This window comes from Nycticebus coucang, chromosome 20 (assembly GCF_027406575.1).
Source record: "Nycticebus coucang isolate mNycCou1 chromosome 20, mNycCou1.pri, whole genome shotgun sequence".
Lineage (NCBI taxonomy): Eukaryota > Metazoa > Chordata > Mammalia > Primates > Lorisidae > Nycticebus > Nycticebus coucang.
In genome coordinates, this window is record NC_069799.1 from 15,725,703 (window position 1) to 15,752,324 (window position 26,622).

Sequence of the window (26,622 nt, forward strand, 5' to 3'; positions counted from 1 at the left end):
GTAATTGAAGATCCCATTCACAAACAACTGGCTGAGATATCAGAAATCAAATTCAGAATTTGGATGGCAAACAAGATTAACAAAATGGAATTAGGAATTCGTGGAGAAATTCAAAAGCCGTCTCAAGAATTTAACGAATTTAAAGACAAAACCACGAAAGACTTAGACACACTGAAACAAGAATTTGCAGCCCTCAAAGATATGAAAAATACAGTAGAATCCTTTAGCAACAGAATGGACCAAGCAGAAGAAAGGATCTCCGACATCGAAGATAAAGCCTTTGAACGCTCCAAAACTCTCAAAGAGGAAGAGAAATGGAGAGCAAAAATGGATCACTCACTCAGAGAGCTCTGGGATAACTCGAAGAAGGCAAATATCCGTCTCATGGGAATTCCTGAAACAGATGATGTGGCCTCACTGGGCGCAGAGGCCCTTCTGCATGAAATTATGAAAGAGAATTTTCCAGACATGCCTAGAGAACCTGAAATTCAGATAGTGGATAGCTTCAGAACCCCAGCACGACTTAACCCCAATAAGACATCCCCCAGGCATATCATAATTAACTTCACTAAAGTTAATATGAAGGAGAAAATTCTCAAAGAGGCCAGGTGAAAGTAATCTATTACCTTCAAAGGAAAGAACATTAGAATGACTGCAGATCTCTCTGCTGAAACTTTTCAAGCCAGAAGAGGGTGGTCATCAATGTTTAATCTCCTCAAGCAAAATAACTTTCAACCCTGGATATTGTACCCAGCTAAACTGAGTTTCATTTATGACAGAGAAATTAAATACTTTAATGAAATACATATGCTAAATAAATTTGCCATAACAAACCAACTCTTCAGGGTATTCTCAGAGCTATCCTCCATAATAACCAACCCAATCCTCTACTACAAAAGTAAACTCTTTCAGAAACTTCTGATCAAACTCCAACTTCCACAATGGCAAAAGGATTAAAAATGCCCACTGAACTTTCGAAAAACTCAATACCCCAAATTTCACCAAAATTATCAATACTCTCCATTAATGTGAATGGCTTAAACTGCCCTCTAAAGAGACATAGGTTAGCTGACTGGATACAAAAACTCAGGCCAGACATTTGTTGTATACAAGAGTCACATCTTAACTTAAAAGACAAATACAGAATCAGGGTGAAAGATGGTCATCCATATTTCAGGCAAATGGTAACCAGAAAAAAGCAGGAGTTGCAATTTTATTTGTGGATACAATAGGCTTTAAACCAACAAAAGTAAGGAAGGACAAAAATGGTCACTTCATATTTGTTAAGGTAAGACTCAATATGATGAGATTTCAATTATTAATATCTATGCACCCAACCAGAATGCACCTCAATTTATAAGAGAAACTCTAACAGACATGAGCAACTTGATTTCCTCCAACTCCATAATAGTCGGAGATTTTAACACTCCTTTGGCAGTGATGGATTGATCCTCCGACAAAAATCTGAGTAAAGAAATTCTAGATTTAAATCTAACCATCCAGCATTTAGATTTAGCAGACATCTACAGAACATTTCATCCCAACAAAACTGAATACACATACTTCTCATCCGCCCACAGAACTTACTCCAGAATCAATGACATCTTAGGTCACAAGTCTAACCTCAGTAAATTTAAAGGAATAGAAATTATTCCATGCATCTTCTCAGACCATCATTGACTAAAACTTGAGATGAGTAACAACAGGAATCTGCATACACATACAAAAACATGGAAGGTAAATAACCTTATGTTGAATGATGCCTGGGTCAGAGATGAGATCAAGAAGGAAATTGCCAAATTTCTGGAACAAAACAACAATGAAGACACGAATTATCAGAACCTCTGGGACACTGCAAAGGCAGTTCTAAGAGGGAAATTTATAGCACTGCAAGCCTTCCTCAGGAGAACGGAAAGAGAGGAAGTAAGCAACTTAATGGAACATCTCAAGAGACTGGAAATGGAAGAACACACCAACCCCAAATCCAGTAGAAGAAAAAAAATAACCAAAATCAGAGCAGAACTAAATGAAATTGAAAACAAAACAATAATACAACAGATCAATAAATCAAAAAGCTGGTTTTTTGAAAAGGTCAACAAAATAGATAAACCTTTGGCCAACCTAATCAGAAAATAAAGAGTAAAATCTCTAATCTCATCAATCAGAAATAACAAAGACGAAATAACAACAGACTCCTCAGAAATCCAAAAAATCTTTAATAAATATTACAAGAAACTTTACTCTCAGAAATTCGAAAATCTGAAGGAAATTGACCATTACTTGGTAGCACGTCACCTTCCAAGACTTAACCAAAATCAAGTGGAAATGTTGAACAGGCCTATATCAAGTTTGGAAATAGCATCAACCATACAAAATCTCCCCAGAAATAAAAGTCCGGGACCAGATGGTTTTACGTCAGAATTCTACCAAACCTTCAAAGAGGAATTAGTGCCTATATTGCTCAACCTGTTCCAAAAGGTAGAAAAAGAAGGAAGACTACCCAACACGTTCTATGAAGCAAACACCACCCCGATCTCCAAACCAGGAAAAGACACAACAAGAAAAGAAAATTATAGACCAATATCACTAATGAATATAGATGCAAAAATATTCAACAAGATCCTTACAAACAGAATCCAGCAACATATTAAACAAATCATACATCATGACCTGTTTTTTTCCCAGGATCTCAAGGCTGGTTCAATATACGTAAATCTATTAATGTAATTCAGCACATAAAGAAATTAAAAAACAAAGACCATATGATTCTCTCAATCGATGCAGAAAAAGCTTTTGATAACATCCAACATCCCTTCATGATCAGAACACTCAAGAAAATTGGTATAGAAGGGACATTCATAAATCGGTAGCCTTTATATACACCAACAATAGTCAAGTTGAAAAAACGATTAAGGACTCTAGCCCATTCACAGTAGTGCCAAAAAAGATGAAACACTTGGGGGTTTATCTAACAAAGGACATGAAAGATCTATATAAAGAGAACTATGAAACTCTAAGAAAAGAGTTAGCTGAGAATGTTAACAAATGGAAAAATATACCATGCTCATGGTTGGGAAGAATCAACATTGTTAAAATGTCCATACTACCCAAAGCAATATATAATTTCAACGCAATCCCCATTAAAGCTCCACTGTCATACTTTAAAGATCTTGAAAAAACAATACTTTGTTTTATATGGAATCAGAAAAACTCAAATAGCCAAGACATTACTCAAAAATAGAAACAAAGCAGGAGGAATCACGCTACCAGACCTCAGACTATACTACAAATCAATAGTGATCAAAACAGAATGGTAATGGCACAAAAACAGAGAAGTAGATGTCTGGAACAGAATAGAGAACCAAGAAATGAACCCAGTAAAGTGTCTCAAGAATGGAAGAAAAAGTACCCAATGTACTCACCCTTATTATGAGACTAATGTAGGACATTCACATGAAAGCTATAACCCAGTTAAAACCTAAGAATAGGGAGAAGGGGCTAAGGGACGGGAGGAAGGGGGGAGTGAGGTGGAGGGAGGGGAATTAATGGGATTAAAACTGCAGTGCATCTTACAAGGGTATATGTGAATCCTAGTAAATGTGGAATGTAAAGATCTTAGCAAAATAACTAAGAAAATGCTATGAAAGCTATGTTAACTTGTGTGATGAAAATGTGTCAAACGATCTATGAACCAAGTGTATTGTGCCCCATGATCATATTAATGTACACAGCTATGATTTAATAAAAAAAGAAAAGAAAAGAAATTTGTTGTTAAACTTGGCAAGAGCAGTAGTGAAATCAGGGACAAGTTAGTCCAAGATCATGGTCTTAAGGCCATAAAGATAATGGCAGTTTACAAATGGAGTGAACATTTTTCTGAGAGGAGAGAAAGCCTCACTGATGAAGATTGGTCAGGGTAGCTAGTAATAAGCAAAACTTATGAAAACTTTGCAAAAATTTATTTAATGGGCTGTCAAAATACTCAGCTGAATGTAAGAAGCATGGTGGAACATGAAAATGTCAAAAGGGAAGGAGTTAGGACAATCTCAACTAAAAATGTTAGCCTCCAACTCAAGGGTCTAGCATCATGACAGAACACTAGTTTACATGACCTTGTGTGTGAGGGAGTATTTAGCCAGTGAACAGATAACTATATTGGAACATTCTCCTTACAGTTGTGATGGGACCCACAATACATCTTTGTTACCTGAAGATAAAGGAAATATTTTTTTAAAAAAGAAATTTTATTGGCTGGCTGCCCATAGCTAAGTGGTTAGGGTGCCAGCCACATACTCCAAGTCTGGTGGGTTCAAACTCAGCCTGGGCCTGCTAACCAGCAGTAACAACTGCAACAACAAAATAGCCAGATGTTGTGCCAGGTGCCTGTAGTCCCAGCTACTCAGGAGGCTGAGGGAGGAGAATCACTTAAGCCCAAGAGTTTTAGTTTGCTGAGAGCTGTGACACCACAACACTCTACCATGGGTGACCAAGTGAGACTTTGTCTCAAAAAAAAAAAGTAAAGAAAAAAAGAATTCCAAAATTGGTTTGAAGGAAGGCAGGTGAAGGAGGATTGCTTGAGCTCTGGAGTTTCAGACCAGAAAGAGGATGGAGGAGACCCTGTTTCTACTAAAAATATAAAAACTGGCTCCGCGCCTGTAGCATAGTGGTTATGGTGCCAGCCATATACACTGAAGCTGGTTGGTTCAAACCCATACCTGGCCAGTTAAACAACAATGACAACTGAAACAGAAAAAATATCTGGGTGTTTTGGTGGGTGCCTATTGTCACAGATCTTTGGGAGGCTGAGTAAAGAGAATCACTTAAGCCCAAGAGTTTGAGGTTGTTGTGAGCTGTGATGCCATGGCACTGTAGCCTGGATGACAGAGTGCAACTCTATTTAAAAAGAAAATACATCAAATGTCACACAAATGGCAAGACCTAATTATATTTAATATTCTACAATAAAATAAGATTGATCAAAATAAATTACATGTAAGAAAGTTTAAAATCAGGTAAATAATATTAACCAGGTACAGAATGGTTTTTTCTTTTTGTTAGCTACCAATATTAAAAATATAGAAAGAATACATAATATCAAACAGTACTTACTATACCTTGTCTGAGATTTTATACAAAAAAAAGAAAAATTAAATGACAATAACAACACAATTTCACCTTGTTTTTTTTTTTTGGAGACAGAGTCTCACTATGTGGACATCAGTAGAGTGTGTGGCGTTATAGCTCACAGCAACTTCAAACTCTTGGGCTGAAGCTTATCTGTTGCCTCAGACTCCCAAGTAGCTGGGACCACAGGTACTTGGCACTACACCCAGCTATTTTTTGGTTGTAGTTGTCATTGTTGTTTGGCAGGTCTGGGCTGGGTTCAAAACTGCCAGCTCCGCTGTATGTGGCTGGCGCCTTACCTGCTGAGCTACAGGCCCCGAGCCGGGATTTGATGATTTTCATTACAAAAATTATTTGAAAATTGGAGAGTTCCAACTTGGGTCTTCCCCTTTGCTAGAAGCTTGAGTGCTTTTTTTACTACTTCTGTATTCATTTCTGTCTAATAAAATCCTGTCTTGCCACTGATCTGTGGTCTGTGGGCCATTCTTGGAATTCCTGAGACCAAGGACCTACTGAAGAAAGAATTCCAGTAACATAAAAAAAAAAAAAGAAATCCAATAACATATTTGGGGGCCACCTTCCAGGATTGACGATCTGTGATGGGTAACATATTCTCTCACCAAGAGAACACCCCACTGGGCTGCATTCTGAAGCATGGGGACCCATTTGATTCCCAAACGCTGAAAAAGGAAAGCAAGGTTTTCTTCTGCACTCAAGCCTTGCCTCAGTATCAATTTGCCAAGGATCAACAATGGCCACCAGAGGGTACTCTACATTATGATATCATTTTTCAGTTAGATCTTTTTTTTAGAGAAAGAGTCTCACTTTATTGCCCTCAGTAGAGTGCAGTGGTATCACAGCTCACAGCTACCTACAGCTCCTAGGCTTAGGCGATTCCCTTGCCTCAGCCTCCTGCTGAGTAGCTGGGACTACAGGCACCCGCCACTTTGCCTGACTATTTTTTTGTTGCAGTTTGGCTGGGGCTGAATTTGAACCCACCACCCTCGGTATATGGGGCCAGCGCCCTACTCACTGAGCCACAGGTGACTCCCTCAGTTAGATCTTTTTTGTAAACAAGAAGAGAAGTGGTCTGAAATGCACTATGTGAAGGCTTTTTTTTTCTCAGAGATAACCCCCAACTATGTAAAACCTGTCAGATAGATCCATGTTTCCTGGCTGTAGTAACTTCCCTAAATGGCCAAAGATTTCTGAAAGAGATGAAGTCAGCACCCAGTTCAAACACACCATCTACTTCTACACCTGCACCTTCCTCCACACCTTTAGAAAACTCCAAGAAGTCTGTTCCAAGATTTTCTTCTGGTCCTGAAAGCAGAAAAAAACTGTATTCTGCTTTGTGACCCTTGGTTGAGACTGTGGGTGGGGAAAGGAGAAAATGTGTTAGTATTCGTTCCATTTTCTCTAGGAGATTTAAAACAAATTAATTTAGGAAAAATTTCTGATGATCCAGAGAGGTACACAAATGTTCTCTAAAGGTTAGGACAAAGCTTTGGCCTGTCTTGGAAAGATTTAATGCTACTGCTTAATAAATTCAAACTTTGGATGAGAAAAGTGAAGGCTTGGATGAGGCTAGAAAGTGGGGTGATTTGTAGTTTATGTCCAATACTGATAGCAGTATGTCCTCTGAGGAAAAAGACAGATATCCCATGTGAAGACATTTCGCTTTGAGGATACTGAATGGGACCTGAGAAACAAGATGACTGATGGCATAGACAATTTCTAACATGTATCCTGGAAGGTTGACATTGATCCCAAAAAAAGCCTATGAATTATTTAAGGTTGTCTTCCATTTACCAGGAACAAAAAGAAAGTCACTCAGCCTTTCTTTTTTTTTTAATTTATTTTTTTTTATTAAATCATAACTGTATACATTGATATGATCATGGGGCATCATACACTCGCTTCATAAACCATTTGACACATTTTTATCACAGTGATTAACATAGCCTTTCTGGCCTTATCTCAGTTACTGTGCCAAAACATTTACATTCTACATTTACCAAGTTTCGCAAATACCCCTGTAAGATGCACCACAGGTGTGATCCCACCGATCCCCCTGCCTCTATCCACATAAATCGGTAGCCTTTATATACACCAACAACAGTCAAATTGAAAAAGCAGTTAAGGACTCTATCCCATTCACAGTAGTGCCAAAGAAGATGAAATATTTGGGAATTTACCTAACAAAAGACGTGAAAGATCTCTATAAAGAGAACTATGAAACTCTAAGAAAAGAAATACCTCAGCCTTTCTTGAATGGCTTAAAGAGGCAGTGAGCAAACACACCCAATTTATTGCCTGATTCCTTACAGGGCCAAATTATTGTAAAAGAACTATATGAGAGGACTGGGTGTCTTTTGCTCAGTGGTTAGGGTGCCGGCCATGTGCACTGGGGCTGATGGGTTTGAACACACCCAGGCCTGCTAAACAAACAAACAAACAACAACAACAACAACAAAGTAGCTAGGCGCTGTGGCAGGAGCCTGTAGTCTCAACTACTAGGGAGGCTGTGTCAAAAGAATCACTTGAGCCCAAAAGTTTGAGGTTACTGTGAGCTGTGACGCCACACCACTCTACTGAGGGTGATGTACTGAGACTTTGTCTCAAAAAAAAAAAAAAAAGATAATAAAAATAAAAATATACAGAGGGTGTTTTGAAAGCTGGTTACCAAATTCTTCTCTCAGCCTTTAAACTGCAATTGGGGCAACTGGCTGTTGTCTCCTGCCTTTCTAATCATGACTGAAAGTCCTGCTCCCCTTCTGAGGAGGGACATACTAACTAAAGTGGAACAACCATTTATATGAATATGGGACAATTACTTCTGCTGTGCCTTTCCTTATTAGAGACAAAAATTAATCCAGAAATATGGACTACCGAGGGACAGATGGGAACAACAAGATGTCAACAAAAATAAGCTCAATTGGTCCAAATTACCTCAGGGATTTAGAGACAGCCCTCACTTGTTTGGACAAGCCTTAGCCCAACACTTGAGTCATTTCTCATATCCCACAGTGACTCTTGTTCAGTATGTATATGACATTCTTTTGGGAACACCAGATGCAGAGGAATGCCATAAAGCTACCCAAGCTCTATTAAACTTTCTAGCTGATTGTGGGTACAAAATTTCCAAGGCGAAAGCCCAATTATTGTGCCTGAAGTACACTATTTGGGCCTCCAACTTTCACAGGCTAAGAGAGCCTTTAGCAAAGAAAGAATAGAACCAATTTGACTTAACCCAAACTTCAAACACTCCAGGCTACTTAGGGATTACAGGCTTTTGCAGACTCTGTACTCCTGGATGTAGTGAAATAGCTAGATCACTCTATTCTTTAATTAAAAATGCTCAAAGAGTGCCTGGTCACTCTAGAATGGGAACTAGAGGCAAATAAGGCAATCCAACAGCTGAAAAATGCTCTTTTACATGTCCTGCTTTAAGTCTTCCTACCAGACAACAATTTAATCTGTATGTTACAGATTATCCTAGAAGTTTTTTTCTTCCTTTCTTTTTTTTTTTCTTCAAGAGAAAGTCTCAAGCTATCACCCTGGGTAGAGTACCCTGGCATCACAGCTCACAGAAACCTCAAAAACTTGGGCTTAAGCAAATCTCATGCCTCAGTCTCCCAAGAATTTAGACTACAGATACCCACCACAATGCCTGGTGATTTTTTGGTTGCAGTTGTCATTGTTGCTTAGCAGGCCCAGGTCAGATTCGAACCCACCACCTTTGGTGTATGTGGCCAGCGCCCTGCCAACTGAGCTATGGGAGCCTCCTATCCTAGCAGACTTGACCCAACACTGGGGTCCAGTTTTACAACCTATAGCTTATCTTAGTAAAGAAATTAACACCATGGATAAAGTATAACCACACTATCTACAGGTGGTAGCAGCCATTGCCCTCTTAAGCCCAAAGGCAATTAAGCCAACTTTGGGAAGAGACCTAATTGTTTACAATTTTCATAAACTTTATGGACTTTTAAATTCAAAAGGAAAACTTTACTCAGATGATGTGCTAATGAGATTCATGTCTTCCAGAGATGAGATCATCAGGTCAAAAAGAGTGAACAGGGCTCTAGCCCAAGTTGTGAGTCTGTTGCAGATCCTTAGATCACCCTTCATCTGGAAAAACCCTAAATCTTCCCTTCTATTGATACAGGGTTCCCCCATTCAAGCCTGAACAATGGACCCCAGTTTCCTAGGCCTGGGCAATTTCATTAAGACCATACTCTGACATTTTGCTCCAAGGTAGAAGGATCAACCTGTATTTTCAGTGGTGCCCATATCTCATTGGGTAGGGTGCCAGCCACATACACCAAGGCTGGCAAGTTTAAAACTGCCTGGGCCAGTTAAAAAAGCAACAATCACAACTGCAGCAAAAAAATAGCCGGTTATTGTGGTGGGTGCCTATAGTCCCAGGTACTTGGTAGGCTGAGAGAAGAGAATTGCTTAATCCCAAGAATTTGAGTTGCTGTGAACTGTGATGCCATGACACTCTACCCAGAATGATACCTTGAGATTCTGTCTCAAAAAAAAAAAAGAGTATATATATATATATATATATATATATATATAGAAAGTTTCCCTCTCATTCTGTTTTATGTCTCTGAGCTTGATTCTGTGAATGAGTGGAAATTCTCTCCTTAGTCTCTGTCATCTAGTAGGGGGAGGGTGCTGTTTTGTTGGAAACCCACTAGATGGCCAATCTAGAAAGAGTAGGAGTCCAAGTAGGAGTCCACATGAAATTCTTAGCAGCACACCATGTGTACCAAACATGTCAAGCTCTGAGGAGTGAGTCTTTTTGTCACTGTCTATCATAAATCTATTTCTCAGAGTGAATTTTAGGAATCATGGGAAATGTCTCCTCTAAGCCCTCTCCAAGAATACCTCTAGCTTCTATGGTTAAAAATTCCTCTAAACGTGGAAGAGTACCACCTGAGCTTTCTATAAAGAGATTTATTGGATTGAATCACTTTTGGAATAAATATACCATAGGAAATCTGGCTATGACTGGCCAGAAGATGGATGCTTTGAGATAGAAAAGCTCCTTTATTTAGGTGGCACCTGTGGCTCAAGGAGTAGGGTGCCAGTCCCACATGCCGGAGCTGGTGGGTTCAAACCCAGCCCCGGCCAAAAAACCACAAAAAAAAAAAAGAAAGAGAAACTCCTTTATTTAAAGAAAATGTTAGAGAGCTCTCATCCTAAGCAATTACCTTATTTGTATTTATGGGAAAATCATATAGAAAGAAAAATAGTGTTGTGGCTTGCCTTAAAAACTACCTTAAAAAGAACTGAAGAGCAGAAATCTAAATTAGGACAAAAATTAAAATCTGCTTGCACCTTAAGCTGCCCTTCAATTTATACTGCTCTCTATCCTAAATTACCTGTCGCTGATCCCTCACAAGCACTTTCGGATCACTGGGTTCCTGGTCACAATCAACTTCAAGATCCAACCTTAATCCCTCAACAATTGTAATTAGGAGCTATTAAAATTATGTTGACTCCATCTTTTTCAGAAAACCTTTTTAATAATCGGTTGCCTGCCTTAATATCTGTATCTCTCCAATATTTACAGAAGGCGCTTAGGCCTGATTTAAAAATCTCAAAATACACAGTTTGATTGCATAAAAGCTAAGAAGCAAGAAGTAGGCCTGTTACAGAGCCAAAGCAAAGCTTGGTTTTCTGTCCTGTACAATGCCTCTTACTCCCCAGGATTGTGTAATTGAATTCCATCAGCCCCAGACCTCCCTATACAGTGCCCTTTAAAAATCCATCCAGGGTTTCCACCCACCTCCCAGAGAATTCATGTCCCCTGGACTTCAGCAGATCTTCTGAATTACAAAACCCCTTTCTCCATGCTTTCAGAAGATCCCACCAAATTTAGAGACGGATTAGAGAGGCTTGTAGCCATTCATAATCCAACTGACAGGGATCTTGACTGGTTGCTAAAGGGTGTTCTTCCCACACATGATTATACTGCAGTCATTAGACAAGACAGAAGGCTTCTAGGAGAACATCCTATACTTAGAGGAAACAAATGGCCAGATCATTTTCCTGGATCCCCTACAAATGACCAAGAAATTGCTTATCTAAATACTGACATTCATACTCTATTGGAAGCAGTATTAGAGGCTTTCCCTCCTAATGAAATTGGTCTAAAGTTGATTTATTTACTTAGAAGGAGGGAGAAGATCCTAAAGCCTTCATTAAAAGATTTATCAAAAGGCCAGTGCTGGTGGCTCAAAGGAGTAGGGCACCAGCCCCATATGCCAGAGGTGGCATGTTCAAGCCCAGCCTCAGCCAAAAACTGCAAAAAAAAAAAAAAAAAAAAAACAGTTATCAAAGTTTTCCAGAGACATACATCATTTACTCCTGAAGCGTCAGAGCATAGAAATTTTTAAACGTCTGCCCTGCTTGGAAATTTTCTTCCAGAAATTAAAAAAAACAGATTCAAAACAGTAGAGTTGCTCTTTCTGGACCTGACCAAGCACAAGTCACCATCATGTGAGTTGATACACACCACCACAAGACCAAAAGTTTCATCACAAGTAGCTCAAAATCTAGGTATTTAGCTAAGGCTGCTGGTCAAGCTGTACGGGTTTTTTGCCAGACAGACCACTCTACCCTTAACCAAATGGTCCTGAAGATGTGGTTTATGAGTTGCAAAACTCGGCCACCACTCTCTCTTTCGTGGATAATATGGAAGATGAAACTTCCTAGCCAGAAAAACAAAACAGCTGTGTTTGTGGGGACCATAACTGATGTTGTGTGGGTTCAGGAAGTGTGCAACCTGAGGGTATGTGCCTTGTGTCTGGGCAGCTGGAACTGCACCCTCATCATCAAGGCTGGGGACAAGATCCTCACCTTCAACCAGCTGGCCCTGAACTCCCACAAGGGCTGTGGCACTGTTCTCCTTTCTGGTTTTCACAAGGGCCGGGAGGAGTACCAGCATTTTGGCAAGGATGCATGAATCCCACACAGCCACACCAAACCCTATGTCCACTGGAAGGGCTGAAAGTTCAAGTGGGCCAGAGGCCAACGTGCCAGCATAGGCTACAAAAACTAACCCTGGAAATTACAATCTTATTAAAAAGATTTTGGATGCAAAAGCAAACAAAAAACAACAGTGTCTTGACTGGACTGCTCAACCTCTAACTGTTATAGTAGAAGCGGTTACACAGTTTTTTGAAAATGGCTTACAAGAGAACAAGAAAAAAAAAGATTTAAAATTTGCAGTCCTTGCTTTACAGATTGGATCATTGCAGAAGCAACAACGGTCCTCTGAAAATAAATTAAGGTTATCTTGTTTTCTTCCTCGAGATGTGTGTAGATACTGCAGAAAATCTGGACATTGGAAAGTTAACTATCCCGTGTTTAAAAAAAATAAAGGAAAACTCAAAAAAAGCCTCCCTATGCCTCAGAAAGGTAAATTTTCTCCTATAGGACACTATTCAGTTGGTTGATGGGGACAGCTGATCCTCAGTCCCACCCCACCATTAAACTTAAAGTAGAAGATCAGGAACTGGAATTTTTGATTGACACTGGTGTGCGGCATTTTCTATCATTTGATCAGAAGAATTATCTCTACCTCTCACCTCTGAGTCTATTCAAGCTAATGGAGTCTCTCAACAACATATTAAATTATCTTTCTCTCAGGGTTCTCCTATATCTCTAGGTCCTCTTAACACTCACCATGCCTTTCTAATATCTGATTCTCATCAGCAATCATTTTTGATAGAGACCTGTTATGTAAACTGAATGCTACCTTATAATGTAATGAAAATAGTATTTTTATGTCTCTGCCCTCAGATGAAACTCCAACATTTTTACTGTCTTTAATGGAAACCCATTCTGACTTAATTCCCTTAGTGAGACTATCCTACAGCAGGTCCCACAAAGCCTTTGGGCAAAACATGTAAATGAAATCTGACTAGTACTATGTTCAGAGACTTTAAACATCTCCTGAAAACAAAGAAACAAACAAACAAAAAAACCTTTTCCCTCAGTAGCTGAATGCCCCCTCTCATGAGATGCAGAACAGGGAATTATACCTATAATAGATACACCTAAATACACCTCTTCCCTTTTACAGCAAAGAGGACTCATTTTTAACACCTCACCCTGTAACATCCCAATTCTACCAGTGAAAAAGGAAGGAAAAATTGATTCAGATGGGAATCAAATCTACCGATTTGTACAAGATCTAAGAGGCATAAATTCCTTTGTAATCCCTGTACGCTCTGCTATACCGAATCCAGCTATAATCCTTAATCTTGATTCCTACTAATGCAGCCTGGTTTACAATGACTCATCTCTGCTCAGCTTTCTTTTCAATTCTCTTGCACCCTGACTCACAATTTCTCTTTTCATTTACCTTCAGACGGAGACAATTAATAAAGACCTGAATTCTCCAAGGATACTCTGAATCTCCTTCAATATTCTCTCAAATTCTCAAGGCTGATTTAGACTCTTTTATCTTCATGTATGGACCCACTCGGGTTCAGTACATTCATGATGTTCTACTCTGTAATCACACTAAACAAGGTGCCCTCTTAGACTCTCTCATTCTAGTAAAATCTCTAGCTAAAAAAGGCCATAAAGCCCCTCATTCCAAACTCCAGTGGGTACAGACCACTGTTAGTTAGGACCCAAAATATCTCAAGGCACTCAAAAACTCACCCCAAAACACCTTGAGTCAATTTTGTCTATCCCCTTTCCCAAAACTAAAAAATAACTAGGTAAAATTCTAGAGGCAGCTGGCTACTGCTCCCGATGGATTGCCAACTTTGCTGCCCTCACTAAGTCATTATATTCCCTCTTTCCTGACAGTATCCAAGAGCCTATCCTCTGACCCATAAAGGCATTAGAATCCTTTAAAATTCTCAAATTAGTATCATCCACACCTCTTTCTCTGGGCTTACCCAGTTTTGATAAACTTTTCCACTTACACTGCCATAAAAATAATGGAATTGCTACTGGTATTTTAGGACAGCCTTTTCCCTCTCAGATCTGTTCTATAGTGTATATTTCATGTCAATCAGATCCCTTGGCTGCAGGCATGCCCCCATACTTATGTGCAGTAGCGGCAGCTGCCACCCTAATTAACAAAGCCAGCACCCTCATATTAGGTTCCCCTATTCATCTACATGTTCCCCATGCTCTCTTACAAGTCCACAAACACAGCATCTCTCTACTGTATGATGGACAACCTGTGAACAATCCTTACTAACCAACCCCTCCACTATTTTACACCATTGCAACATTTTAAATCCAGCTACATTACTAACTCTCCCTGCTGATGGAAACCCCCAGTACATTTCACATGACTGCCTTACAGCTGTTGATGTGATTTTTAAAACCATTAGAAAATTTCTCAGGCATTCCTTTAGACATACCAGACTTAATTTTCTTTTGTGAAGGTTCTTGCAAATGTGATTTCAAAGGTAGTGTAGGGATCATGGTGAATGTTGCCATTTTCCCTTGGTTGATTCACTGAAAGATCTACTCACAATAATGGTAGATTAATAAAAGGAAGGTTTATTTCCAAATATCATGTTCATGAGAGGAACCACAGAAATGATGATCCAAAGTCTCAATGATGTTCAGAGACTTTTCTAGACGCCTTTTGGAAGGGAGATGGGAGAATATGGAAAGTATAGGTGCAGCAAGTGGTTGCTAGGGGACAGTGTGTGTAGATGGATGTAAACAGATTTATCTGTAGATTAACCTCAGAGACAGGTATCTGGGATCAGATCTATTAACATGGAAAAAGGAAGTCAGCAGCCCCTTCTGATTCTCAATCAGGTTGCTTAGGTTTTATGTAGATAGAGGAAAGGCCTCCTTTTTATTGTTTCCTGATCATGAATGACCTTTAAGTCAAAGGAGTCATATATTGGGGTAAAATTTTCTTAGCTCTTTCAATAGTATAATAGCTGGCTATGCTATAGTTTCTCCACTTGAAATCCTGGAGGCATACTCCCTGCCTACTATAAAATCAGCACAAGCTGCTGAACTTATAGCCCTCACTAGAGCTTGCACATTAGCACAGGGAAAAACTGTCACTATTTACACAGACTTTAAACATGCCTTTGAAGTCTGCCATGCTTGAAAATCTGTGGTTTCTTTTTCTTTTTTAAGACAGAGCCTCAAACTGTCACCCAGGTAGAGTGCTGTAGCATCACAGCTCACAGCAACCTCCAACTCCTGGGCTCAAGCAATTCTCCTGCCTTTGCCTCCCAAATAGCTTGGATTACAGGCACCTGCCACAACACCTGAGTGCTTTTTTTGGTTGCAGCCATTATTGTTGTTTGGTGGGCCCAGGTAGGATTCGAACCTGCCAGCTCAGGTGAAGTGGCTGCTGCCTTAGCCACTTGAGCCACAGGTGCTGATCCAAATCTGTGGTTTGTTAATGTCAGCTGGCACCCCTATTACCAATGGGCCTATTACAGCTATTCACCTTCCCTGTAAAGTTACTATTATTCATTGTCCAGCGCACACTAAAGAAACAGATGCTGTATTTTTAGGAAATGATAGAGCAGGCAGAGCTGCAAAACATGTTGCTGAAATGGTCACCCCATCCTTTTTCCATTCAACTTATTACCTTCCCTTTATCCTTATTTGGAATCAATAATCATCAGGTTAATATCCCACAGACTGAAACAGATAAATGGATACATAATGGTGCTAAACAGTTATTGAATGGATTATATATTGGACCAAATGAACTCACCGTGGCCCCCTTTCCTTTTACTTTTCGGCTTGCACTTATCCCTCACCAAATGAAATCTATGCGCAAGTGGGGGATAATTAAGGAACTAAAAAATAGTTGGTACTTCCCTGGGATCTACAGAATCTCTGACCAAATTATTTCCCAGTATATTATTATTTTTTTTGAGACAGAATCCCACTTTGTCGCTCTTGGTAGAGTGGTGGGACATCGCAGCTCATAGCACCTCCAATTCTTGGGTTTAGGAGATTCTTTTGCCTCAGCCTCCGGAGTAGCTGGGACTACAGGCGCACGCCACAACGCCCGACTAGTTTTTGTTGTAGTTGTCACTGTTTTAGCTGGCTAGAGTCGGTTGGAACCAACCACCCTCAGTATATGGGGCCAGCGCCCTACCCACTGAGCCACAGGTGCCGGCAGGTTACCGAGTTCTTCATGTGCTTGTTTTTACCTAAAATGGCCGCATGTATCGAAAACACCTTCACAGCAGAGTCTATCTCCTATTTAAATAATAGGTACCCAATCCTCACACAGACTGAAGCCTCAGTAAATACAGTTTCATTCCTTTGAAGCCTCAGTAAATACAGTTTCATTCCTTTGGTCGAAATTTGTTAAATAGTTACTGTATGGCAAGCACAGTGGCCCTGGAATATAGAGATGAATAAAGTCCTCTTCCCTGCCCTTAAATTAAAAAAAAGAAAAAAGTGCTGTGGGGAAGAAACTATTAGCATAGTTCCATGCCTCTTCCAGCCTCTTGTTGGACGGGATTTCTGTCACTCAAAATCAGAGAGGTGGGCTCTTAAGCCCTGTCCAATCAGGGATGCTCCAATATGAACTGTCCAATCATATGCACAGAAAGAAAAAGGTGGCACCCGGAATTCTGAGCAGCGTTTGTCTCTTGAGCTGGGCTCTGAGCTGAGGCCTCCTCTTCAGCTGTTCCATCTCCTGGAGATTCCAAGTGTCTGTGCAGCAGCCTCTGTGATCCTGTGACCTTCAGGTACTGGGAGATCTGTAGGGAGGATACCGGGACATCCCGGGAGCAGGGAAATGGTGAGTATAGGAGACTGGGTGTCCTGAGAGGGGGAGGGGAGTGTTTGGAGGCAGAAGTAGCTGTGGCGGGACCGGGCGATTTCCCTTCAGTTTTAGAGTCTTCAGAATAAACTTTGCCACTGGCACCCCTGGGCCCACGGGCCCCACTTGGCAAAAGGTGAAGTGGGGCCGGGAGTTGGGACCCTGTTTCTCCAAGCATTTCTGAACTTATTACTTGCACCACAGCCCAGAGCTCTCTGAGCAGCTGTGTGCCTGCAATGCCTGCCGCTGCGCTCGGCATCCCTCCATCGTGGTGTCATTAGAAGGGTCCTCAGGGAAGAATCCCAACTGAGTGTGTGGGGCTTGTTCATGAGAGGGGCTGTAGACTGGGGGGCCCTCAACTTCTCCATTCTTTTGTTAAATAAACTGAGGTCCCGATGCAGTGGCTCACTGTTGCCCAATGGGCAGTGGCTGGGTTACCTGTAGTTGTAGTTAAAAACGGGGACAGGGAGTTGATGCATAAAAAGGCTTTATTATGGGACAGGCCAGTAATTCTGGAAAACAGCAAGAGTAATTTTTAAATGCTGTTTTTTCTATGTAACAAATTTTAATTATATAGAGAATAATTTTGTAAGTATACTAAAAATATATGTTAAGAACATGTAGGCAAGTTAAATACATATAACAAAAAACTAATCAAATATCATCATCAGTAAAACATCATTAAACATGCTATTAACCTGTTCTATAGTGCCTCATTACTCCCTCTTTTTTTTTTTTTCAAGATTATTATCTTTTTGTGTGTGTGCTGAAAATTTTATTGGCTATAGTCAAAGAAATGCATTGTTGGTCCCATATTTTGATTGAAGTTTTTTTCTGTTGTACTCTGTTATTGTATCATACAAACTTAATAACATAATACATATATACATTTGAATGATCATTAAAACTCTAGTTGTACTTTCATAAATGTTTTAATAAAAGGTTTTTAAAGGTGACAGAAATATTTTCTTTTCATCAGTATGATTTATTTTCATATTGGTTTTGAGGCTTTGGGCTGGTACTATTTTGCATGACTTCTAAAAGTGATTCTAAGAAAATAACATTTTCTTCGTAGACTCAGTCTTAAATCTTGGAAAAATAAGGATATTTTTATTAGTATTTATCATTTGATTCTATCAAAATGATTTCTGAACCTCATAGGAAAACTTGAGCTGTTCCAAGTTGACTGCCACATGTGTATTTTCATCGTAATGTAACTAGAATATTATTATCTTTATTCCCTATTTCTGGTTTGGCCTGTTTAACAGACTTCCTCTTCCTATGTTTTAAAGTGAATTCTGAGTTCAGAAATAGTTAAGAAAGGTTGTGGGGCTGTCTGTGTCTACCACATTCTCTACTTTTATTTATTTATTTATTTATTTATTTATTTATTTATTTATTTTTGTAGAGACAGAGTCTCATTGTACCACCCTCGGTAGAGTGCCGTGGAGTCACACGGCTCACAGCAACCTCCAGCTCCTGGGCTTACGTGATTCTCCTGCCTCAGCCTCCCAAGCAGCTGGGACTACAGGCGCCCGGCTATACTTTTATTTATTTTATTTTCACATCTATGAAACCAATTTAAAATGAAAATAATTTTAAATAATTTTAAATTTGTTATGGTTAGTTAAATTGACATGCGGGCTGTGGTGGTTAATTTTGTTTTTGAAATTTGTGAAACAAGCCTGAGCATCGTGGCTCAGGACTATAATTCTAGCACTCTGGGTGGCCAAGGCTGGTGGATTGCCTGAGCTCATGAATTTGAGACCAGGGAGAGCTAGAGCTACCCATCATCTCTAAAAAAAAAGAAGAACAAACAAAAAAACAGCTGGGCATTGTAGCCAGCACCTATAGTCCTAGCTACTTTGGAGTCTGATGCGAGAGAATCACAAGCTCAAAAGTTTGAGGTTATTGTGAGCTGTGACGCCAGGCACTCTACAGATGATGACAAAGTGAGACTCTGTCTAAAATAAAATCTAAAAAAAAACAAGAAATTTTTGAAACAGCGGGTACATATGAATGGTATACATTGTATTTTGTGACATATTAAGAAACTTAAAATATGTAACATAAGAATAACTATAAAGGTACAGACTTAGGCAATGTTGGGTAATTATGACAATTCTTTAGACAGGAAGTATTGGATATTCTGAAAAATCTTGTTTGTTTGGACTATGTCTTTTATACATGTTAACTTGTTTTTAATGAGTTGGGAACTGTTAGATAAATTGACACAGTACATAGATTTTAAAGTTTTTACATCTATGATTATGTTTTAATAATCAATAATAGCTGCTTGATTTTTTACTATAGCTTCACATACTTGTTTTAATTCAATGCTCAGAGTGTTTTTAGCTTGAGAAGTTGTATTAAGGGCCTTGACGATGGCACAGGGCAATGGACTGATTTTCAGATTGAGTCCAATAGCTATTGTTGGTATGACAAAAATGGCTAAAATGTATTTAGTGAAAAGTTCCAGACCCAAGGATAAAATCATTATGAGAGGCGAGACAAAAGGAAAAGGGAGATCCAATTCATGCAGTTAATGTAACCTTTATTCCACCTCAATTACAGGCGGGCTGAGATTCCTGACCCGGGAGAAATCCACACATGCGCTATGGCGGAGGTAATTGCAGCAACTGCCGTTTACTTCCTCAGTTAAAGCCACATTTACCAGCCTGATAAGCTGAGGTGCAGCCATCTCAGCTTAGGAGAGGTTCTGTGCGTCATATAGGTCGTTAGGTAATGCCATGCCAAGGCTGCTGCTGCCAGTGAACAGCCCTTTTTCTCCAGAAGCCTGCCCCATTACTTGGGTGGCTATAAGTGTATTCCTCCTTTCTCAGCAAGGTGGGACGGGCCACCCAGCGTTGCAGCTCTTTTTCCCACTACTTTTCTTTGTTGCTGGAGTTGGAGGGAAGGGAAGGGGGACCGTGGACATGTTGAATACAGGAGCCCTGGAGGCCCAGGAAGGCCCAGGAGTGCTACTGCCGAGGGTGCTCAGAACACTGGCCCTCGGCCCTCTCCCAGCTGGCCGAGAAGCAGTGGCCATCGCCACAGCCGGTGTCTGGGGCCCAGGGCCTCAGTGGTGTTTGACTTTACCTCGTGGTAGCTGCATATGCCAGCACCTTATTTTAAATAATATGTCAAAACGTGGTGACGGTTTATGACATTTTTTCTTTTTCTTTTTTTTTGAGACGGAGCCTCAAGCTGTCACCCTGGGTAGAGTGCTGTGGCATCACAGCTCATAGCAACCTCCAACTCCTTGACTCAAGTGATTCTCCTGCTCCGCCTCTCAAGCAGCTGGGACTACAGGCGCCTGTCTAACGCCCTGCTATTTTTTGGTTGCAGCTGTCATTGTTGTTTGGCTGTCCTGGGCTGTATTGGAACCCACCAGCTCAGGTGTATGTGCTGGCGCCTTAGCTGCTTGAGCCACAGGTGCCGAGCCAGTTTATGACATTTTTAATTCAAAAGTTAAGATCCCTTCAAGATGGGCATCTTTAGGATGGGAGCTAACTTTAAAAAACAATAAGGATGAGAGACAGGTGGGAAGGTCACATGGGACCTAAAACCACCAGACTGTCTGTGTCCTCTAGGATCTAGCCCAGCTGATCTATCTTCCTCTCACTACATGTGCTTTCAGGACATGTGAAAAAGCTCAGTTGCTCAGTGGGTCTTGCGCATAGGGTGACAGAAGAATTTCTTTAGGTCAAGATTAGGACACAAAGTGTAAGGTTATTTTATATTAGAGAGAGGGTTGAAGCCATTAGAAAAAGCAGAGAGCAGGTCCTGAGTGAGGAGAAGATAGAAGTGGAAAAAGAAAGCTAAAGACAAAACATAGTATCCCAAAGAAAGCAAGGAAGCTTTCTCTGGCTGAGGTCAGATGGGTGTTTGGATTTAAGCGGAGTGGGGAGATAATGCAGCTGATTTCACAATGTGTTGTGACTGTGAACGGTTTGTCCATTTTTCTTCAGCAAAGGTTGAAGACAAACATTTTTCTAGGTGTTTTCCATCCTTAGCGGTGATTGTTCATAGTTCCGTGTGTGACACTCAGGAATCACTGGAGCCATAAAGGAACAAATACTGAAAGACAGAATAGCTCAGAAAATGTAAAGAAAAAGAATTTCCATTTTCTTTTGCTTAATTTGCTGGTTTATTAATGGTTTGTGAAAACAGAAATCCATGAAGGTGAGGGAGCTGGAGGCAAGAGAAAGGCAGGCTGAGAGATTTTAGTCCTGCCTGAAAACCTATGAATCTGTGTCTGTGTGTGTGTTTCTATGTACATATCTATATACAGATATGTATATATACTTTTTGAGAAGTGAAAATGATATTTTCATATATTTAAAGAGGCCAAGTGCCAAGACTTAGGTCTACCATCCTGTCTCTGTAAGGATGAGGTGAGTGGATTGCTTTAGCTCAGGAGTTGGAGATCAGAATGAGAAAGAGCAACACTCTGTCTCTACTAAGAATATAAAAAGTAACCAGTATTGTTGAGTGGGTCTTTGGGGGGTCTGTCGTCCCAGCTACTTGGAAGACTGAGGCCTGAGGATTGCTTGAGCCCAGGAGTTTGAGATTGCTGTGGGCTAGGACATTCCTGCACTCCAGTTTGGGGCAATACAGTGAGATACAGGCTCCAACACAGGTACTTAAACAATGAAAATACTTAACAGTTAAAAAAAAAAAAAAGAAAGAAAAGAAAATACTTAACAGTTTTATTTTTGCATCTCCTCTCTCTTTGTCAATTTTAGATTAAAATGAGGGTAGAAATGATTAGGTTACATGGTTTGTGTTTATGTGGTCAAGTCCGTGTTGTAGACATGCCCCTCACCTTGGAGGTGTGCCATATACATTTTTTTTTTTTTGAAAGACAGCGTCTCACTTTGTCTCAATTCATAGAGTGCCATGGCGTCACAGCTGATACCAACCTCCAACTCTTGGGTTTAGGCCATTCTCTTACTTCAGCCTCACAAGTAGTTGGGACTACAGGCGTCCATCACAATGCCCCTCTAGGTTTTTGGTTGTCACTGCCGTTTAAGCTGGCCAGGGCTGGGTTCAAACCCACTACCCTTGGTGTATGGGGCCAGTGCCTTACTTACTGAGCCATAAGCACTGCCCTGCTATATACTTTACATTGTGCCTCTTAGGTGAGAGCACACCAATCTCCCTCCCACCTCCCCTCTAATTTTTGTATGATTTCACTCTAAAGACCAATGATTCTTGCAATTGTGAGTATAAATTGAAGTTGGATTTTGCTTTCATAACATAGGAATGCAAGGCTCTGGATTCCTTTCAGCCTAATTCCCTCCCATAAATTTTAATACTCTACAGGAGGACAGGTTTCCCCCTGCATTTTCCAAAAGTACGGCACGCTGAGTGTAAATGTTCCTCATTTGTTTCACAGCTTAACTCTTCTAGGTCTTGCAGTCAAATCTTAAATTTTCAATTTCTTTCTCATTTTTCCAAATGCTAACTTTCCATCCAATTTACATTATTGATAGGCTCAAACTCTGCCCTAATAGGGTGGACCTGCTTAAAACAATGAACACCTTACCCTCTCCCACTGGATGAGCCACCTAAGAAAGGTGAATGGGTCAACCCCCTATCCTACTTCACTGGATGTCACACCTGGGAAAGTAAATGGGCCAACACCCACCCTTACAACAGATGTCCGACCCAGGGAAGGGAATGTCCAGATCCCCACCTTCCTGACCTTTAAACACCCCCTACCTTCCACCCCCATTTGCCATTACCCAAGTGTAGATTTATTCCCTGCAGGTTGGAAATCTTACCCCACCTGCACCCAAGTGGAATAAAGCTATTTTATTTTTTATTTATTATTTTATTTATTTTTTTTATTGTTAAATGATAGCTGTGTACATTACTGCAATCGCCTGTACCCATTCTAAGAAGCACCATAGATGTGACCCCACCCAATACCCTCCCTCCATCAAAACCTCCACCCTCCCTTCCCCTTCCTTGGCCCTTTCCCCATAGTCTTGTGCTATAGTTGGGTTACAGTCTTCATGTGAAAGCTATAATTTAGCTTCATAGTAGGGCTGAGTACATTGGATACTTTTTCTTCCATTCCTGAGATACTTTGCTAAGAAGAATATGTTCCAGCTCCATCCATGTAAATATGAAAGAGGTAAAGTCTCCATCTTTCTTTAAGGCTGCATAGTATTCCATGGTATACATGTACCACAATTTGCTAGTCCATTCGTGGGTTGATGGGCACTTGGGCTTCTTTCATGACTTAGCAATTATGAATTAGGCTGCAATAAACATTCTGGTACAGATGTCTTTTTTATATTGTGACTTTTGGTCTTCTGGGTATAAACCTAGTAAAGGAATTATAGGATTGAATGGCAGGTCTATTTTTAGGTCTCTAAGTATTCTCCAAACATCCTTCCAGAAGGAACGTATTAGTAGGCATTCCCACCAGCAGTGTAGAAGTGTGCCCTTTCCTCCACATCCACACCAACATTTCTGGTTTGGGGATTTTGTTATGTGGGCCACTCTTACTGGGGTTAGGTGATATCTGAGTAGTTTTGATTTGCATTTCTCTGATAATTAAGGATGATGAGCTTTTTTTCATGTGTTTATAGATCTTGCATTGGTCTTCTTTAGAGAAGTTTCTCTTCAAGTCCCTTGCCCACCCTGAGATGGGGTCACATGTTCTTTTCTTGTTAATACGTTTGAGTTTTCTGTGGATTCTGGTTATTAGACTTTTATCGGAGGTATAACCTGCAAATATTTTCTCCCATTCTGAGGGCTGACTGCTTGCTTTACTCACTATGTTCTTGGTTGTGCAGAAGCTTTTTAGTTTCATCAGGTCCCAGTAGTGTATTTTTGAAGCTGCTTCAATTGCCTGGGGAGTCCTCCTCATAAAATATTCACCCAGGCCGATTCCTTCAAGAGATTTCCCTGCACTTTCTTCAAGTATTTTTATAGTTTCATGTCTTAAGTTTAAATCTTTTATCCAGTGAGAGTCTATCTTAGTTAATGGTGAAAGGTGTGGGTCCAGTTTCAATCTTCTACAGGTTGCCAGCCAGTTTACCCAGCACCATTTGTTAAATAGGGACTCTTTTCCCCACTGAATGTTTTTAATTGGCTTGTCAAAGATCAAATAAGGGTAAGTAGCTGGATCCATCGCTTGGTTCTCTATTCTGTTCCAGACATCTACTTCTCTGCTTTTGTGCCACTACCATGCTGTTTTGATCACTATGGATTTGTAGTACAGTCTCAGGTCTGATAGCATGATTCCTCCTGCTTTGTTTTTATTGCTCAGTAATATTTTGGCTATTCGAGGTTTTTTCTGATTCCATGTAAAATGAAGTATTATTTTTTCAAGATCTTTAAAGTATGACAATGGAGCTTTAATAGGAATTGCATTAAAGTTATATATTGCTTTGGGCAGTATGGACATTTTAACAATGTTGATTCTTCCCAGCCATGAGCATGGTATGTTTTTCCATCTGTTAACATCTTCGGCTATTTCTTTTCTTAGAGTTTCATAGTTCTCTTTGTAGAGATCTTTCACGTCCTTTGTTAGGTATACTCCCAAATATTTCATCTTCTTTGGCACTATTGTGAAAGGAATATAGTCCTTGACTGTTTGTTCGACTTGGTTATTGTTGGTATATATAAAGGCTACAGATTTATGGGTGTTGATTTTGTAGCCTGAGACATTGCTATATTCCTTGATCACTTCTAAAAGTTTTGTAGTAGAATCCGTAGTGTTTTCCAGGTATACAATCATATCATCTGCGAAGAGTGAAAATTTGATCTCTTCTGACCCCATGTGGATACCCTTGATCGCCTTTTCTTCCCTAATTGCAATGGCTAAAACTTCCATTACAATGTTAAAGAGCAATGGAGACAATGGGCAACCTTGCCTGGTTCCTGATCTAAGTGGAAATGATTTCAATTTAACTCCGTTCAGTACGATATTGGCTGTGGGTTTGCTGTAGATGGCCTCTATTAGTTTAAGAAATGTCCCTTCTATACCAATTTTCTTAAGTTCTCTGATCATGAAGCGATGCTGGATATTATCCAAAGCTTTTTCTGCATCAATTGAAAGAATCATATGGTCTTTATTTTTAAGTTTGTTTATGTGTTCCATTACATTTATAGATTTATGTATATTGAACCAGCCTTGAGACCCTGGGATAAATCTGACTTGGTCATGGTATATAATTTTTTTGATGTGTTGTTGGATTCTGTTTGTTAGGATCTTATTGAGTATTTTTGCATCAATATTCATTAGTGATATTGGTCTATAATTTTCTTTTCTTGTTGGGTCTTTCCCTGGTTTGGGGATCAAGGTGATGTTTGCTTTGTAGAATGTGCTGGGTAATATTCCTTCTTTTTCTATATTTTGGAAGAGGTTTAGTAGTATAGGTACTAGTTCTTCTTTAAATGTTTGGTAGAATTCTGATGTAAAGCCATCTGGTCCTGTGCTTTTCTTTTTAGGGAGATTTTGTATAGTTGATGCTATTTCAGAACTTAATATAGGCCTGTTCAACATTTCCACTTTGTTCTGGCTAAGTCTTGGTAGGTGGCGTGCTTCCAGGTATTGCTCAATTTCTTTCAGATTTTCATATTTGTGAGAGTAGAGTTTCTTGTAGTATTCGTTAAGGATTTTTTAAATTTCTGAGGGGTCTGTTGTTATTTCATCATTACCATTTCTGATTGATGAAATTAGAGATTTTACTCTTTTTTTCCTGGTTAGGTTGGCCAAAGGTTTATCTATTTTATTGATCTTTTCAAAAAACCAGCTTTTGGATTTATTGATGTGTTGTATAATTCTTTTGTTTTCAGTTTCATTTAATTCTGCTCTGATTTTGGTCATTTCTTTTTTCTGCTGCGTTTGGGGTTGAAGTGTTCTTCTTTCTCCAGTTGCTTGAGATATTCCATTAAGTTATTGACTTCCTCTATTTCTGTTTTCTTGAGGAAGGCTTGCAGTGCTATAAATTTCCCTCTTAGGACTGCCTTTGCAGTATCCCAGAGGTTCTGGTAAATCGTGTCTTGATTGTTGTTTTGTTCCAAAAATATGGTGATTTCCTTCTTAATCTCGTCTATAACCCATGTATCCTTGAGCGTAAGGTTGTTTAGCTTCCATGTTTTTTTATGGGTATGCGGGTTCCTGTTGTTATTGAGTTCAACTTTTATTCCATTATGGTCCGAGAAGATGCAAGCAACAATTTCTATTTTTTGAAATTTGCTGAGGTTAGATTTGTGGCCTAGGATATGGTTGATTTTGGAGTATGTTCTGTGAGCTGATGAGAAGAATGTGTATTCAATTTTTGGGGGATGAAATGTTGTGTAGATGTCTGTTAAGTCCTGATGTTGAATGGTTGAGTTTAAATCTAAAATTTCTTTGCTTAGCTTCTTATTGGAGGATATATCCAGGACTGCTAAAGGGTTGTTAAAATCTCCAACTACTATGGAAATGGAGGAAATCGTGTTACTCATGTCTGTTAAGAGTTTCTCTTATAAATTGAGGTGCGTTGTGGTTGGGTGCATAAATATTAATAATTGAGATCTCATCATATTGAGTATTACCTTTAACAAATATGAAGTGTCCATTCTTATCCTTCATTATTTTGGTTGGTTTAAAGCCTATTGTGTCTGCGAACAGGATTGCTATGCCTGCTTTTTTCTCCTTTTCATTTGCCTGGAATATAGATGAC

At 39.7% G+C, this 26,622-nt stretch overlaps 2 protein-coding genes and 1 pseudogene across 5 annotated transcripts in view; all 3 read left to right on the forward strand.

Annotated features, from left to right (window-relative positions):
• The window catches only part of LOC128572866 (zinc finger protein 208-like), a 105,925-nt gene that overhangs the window by 43,087 nt on the left and 36,216 nt on the right, over positions 1 to 26,622 (forward strand). The gene's annotated exons all lie outside the window — the stretch shown is intronic.
• On the forward strand, positions 9,987 to 12,202 carry LOC128572472 (ribosomal protein L18-like; annotated as a pseudogene).
• Positions 16,767 to 26,622, forward strand: part of LOC128572868 (zinc finger protein 208-like) — a 44,822-nt gene continuing 34,966 nt past the window's right edge. For 2 of the 4 annotated variants that reach the window (XM_053572994.1, XM_053572997.1), the window contains exons 1-2: positions 16,767 to 16,909; positions 19,505 to 19,556. In XM_053572994.1, the coding sequence (XP_053428969.1) occupies positions 19,548 to 19,556 (9 nt within the window). In that variant the 5' untranslated portion in view covers positions 16,767 to 16,909; positions 19,505 to 19,547. The remainder of the gene's footprint in view (positions 16,910 to 19,504; positions 19,557 to 26,622) is intronic. The other 2 variants (XM_053572995.1, XM_053572996.1) reach the window with 2 other exon arrangements.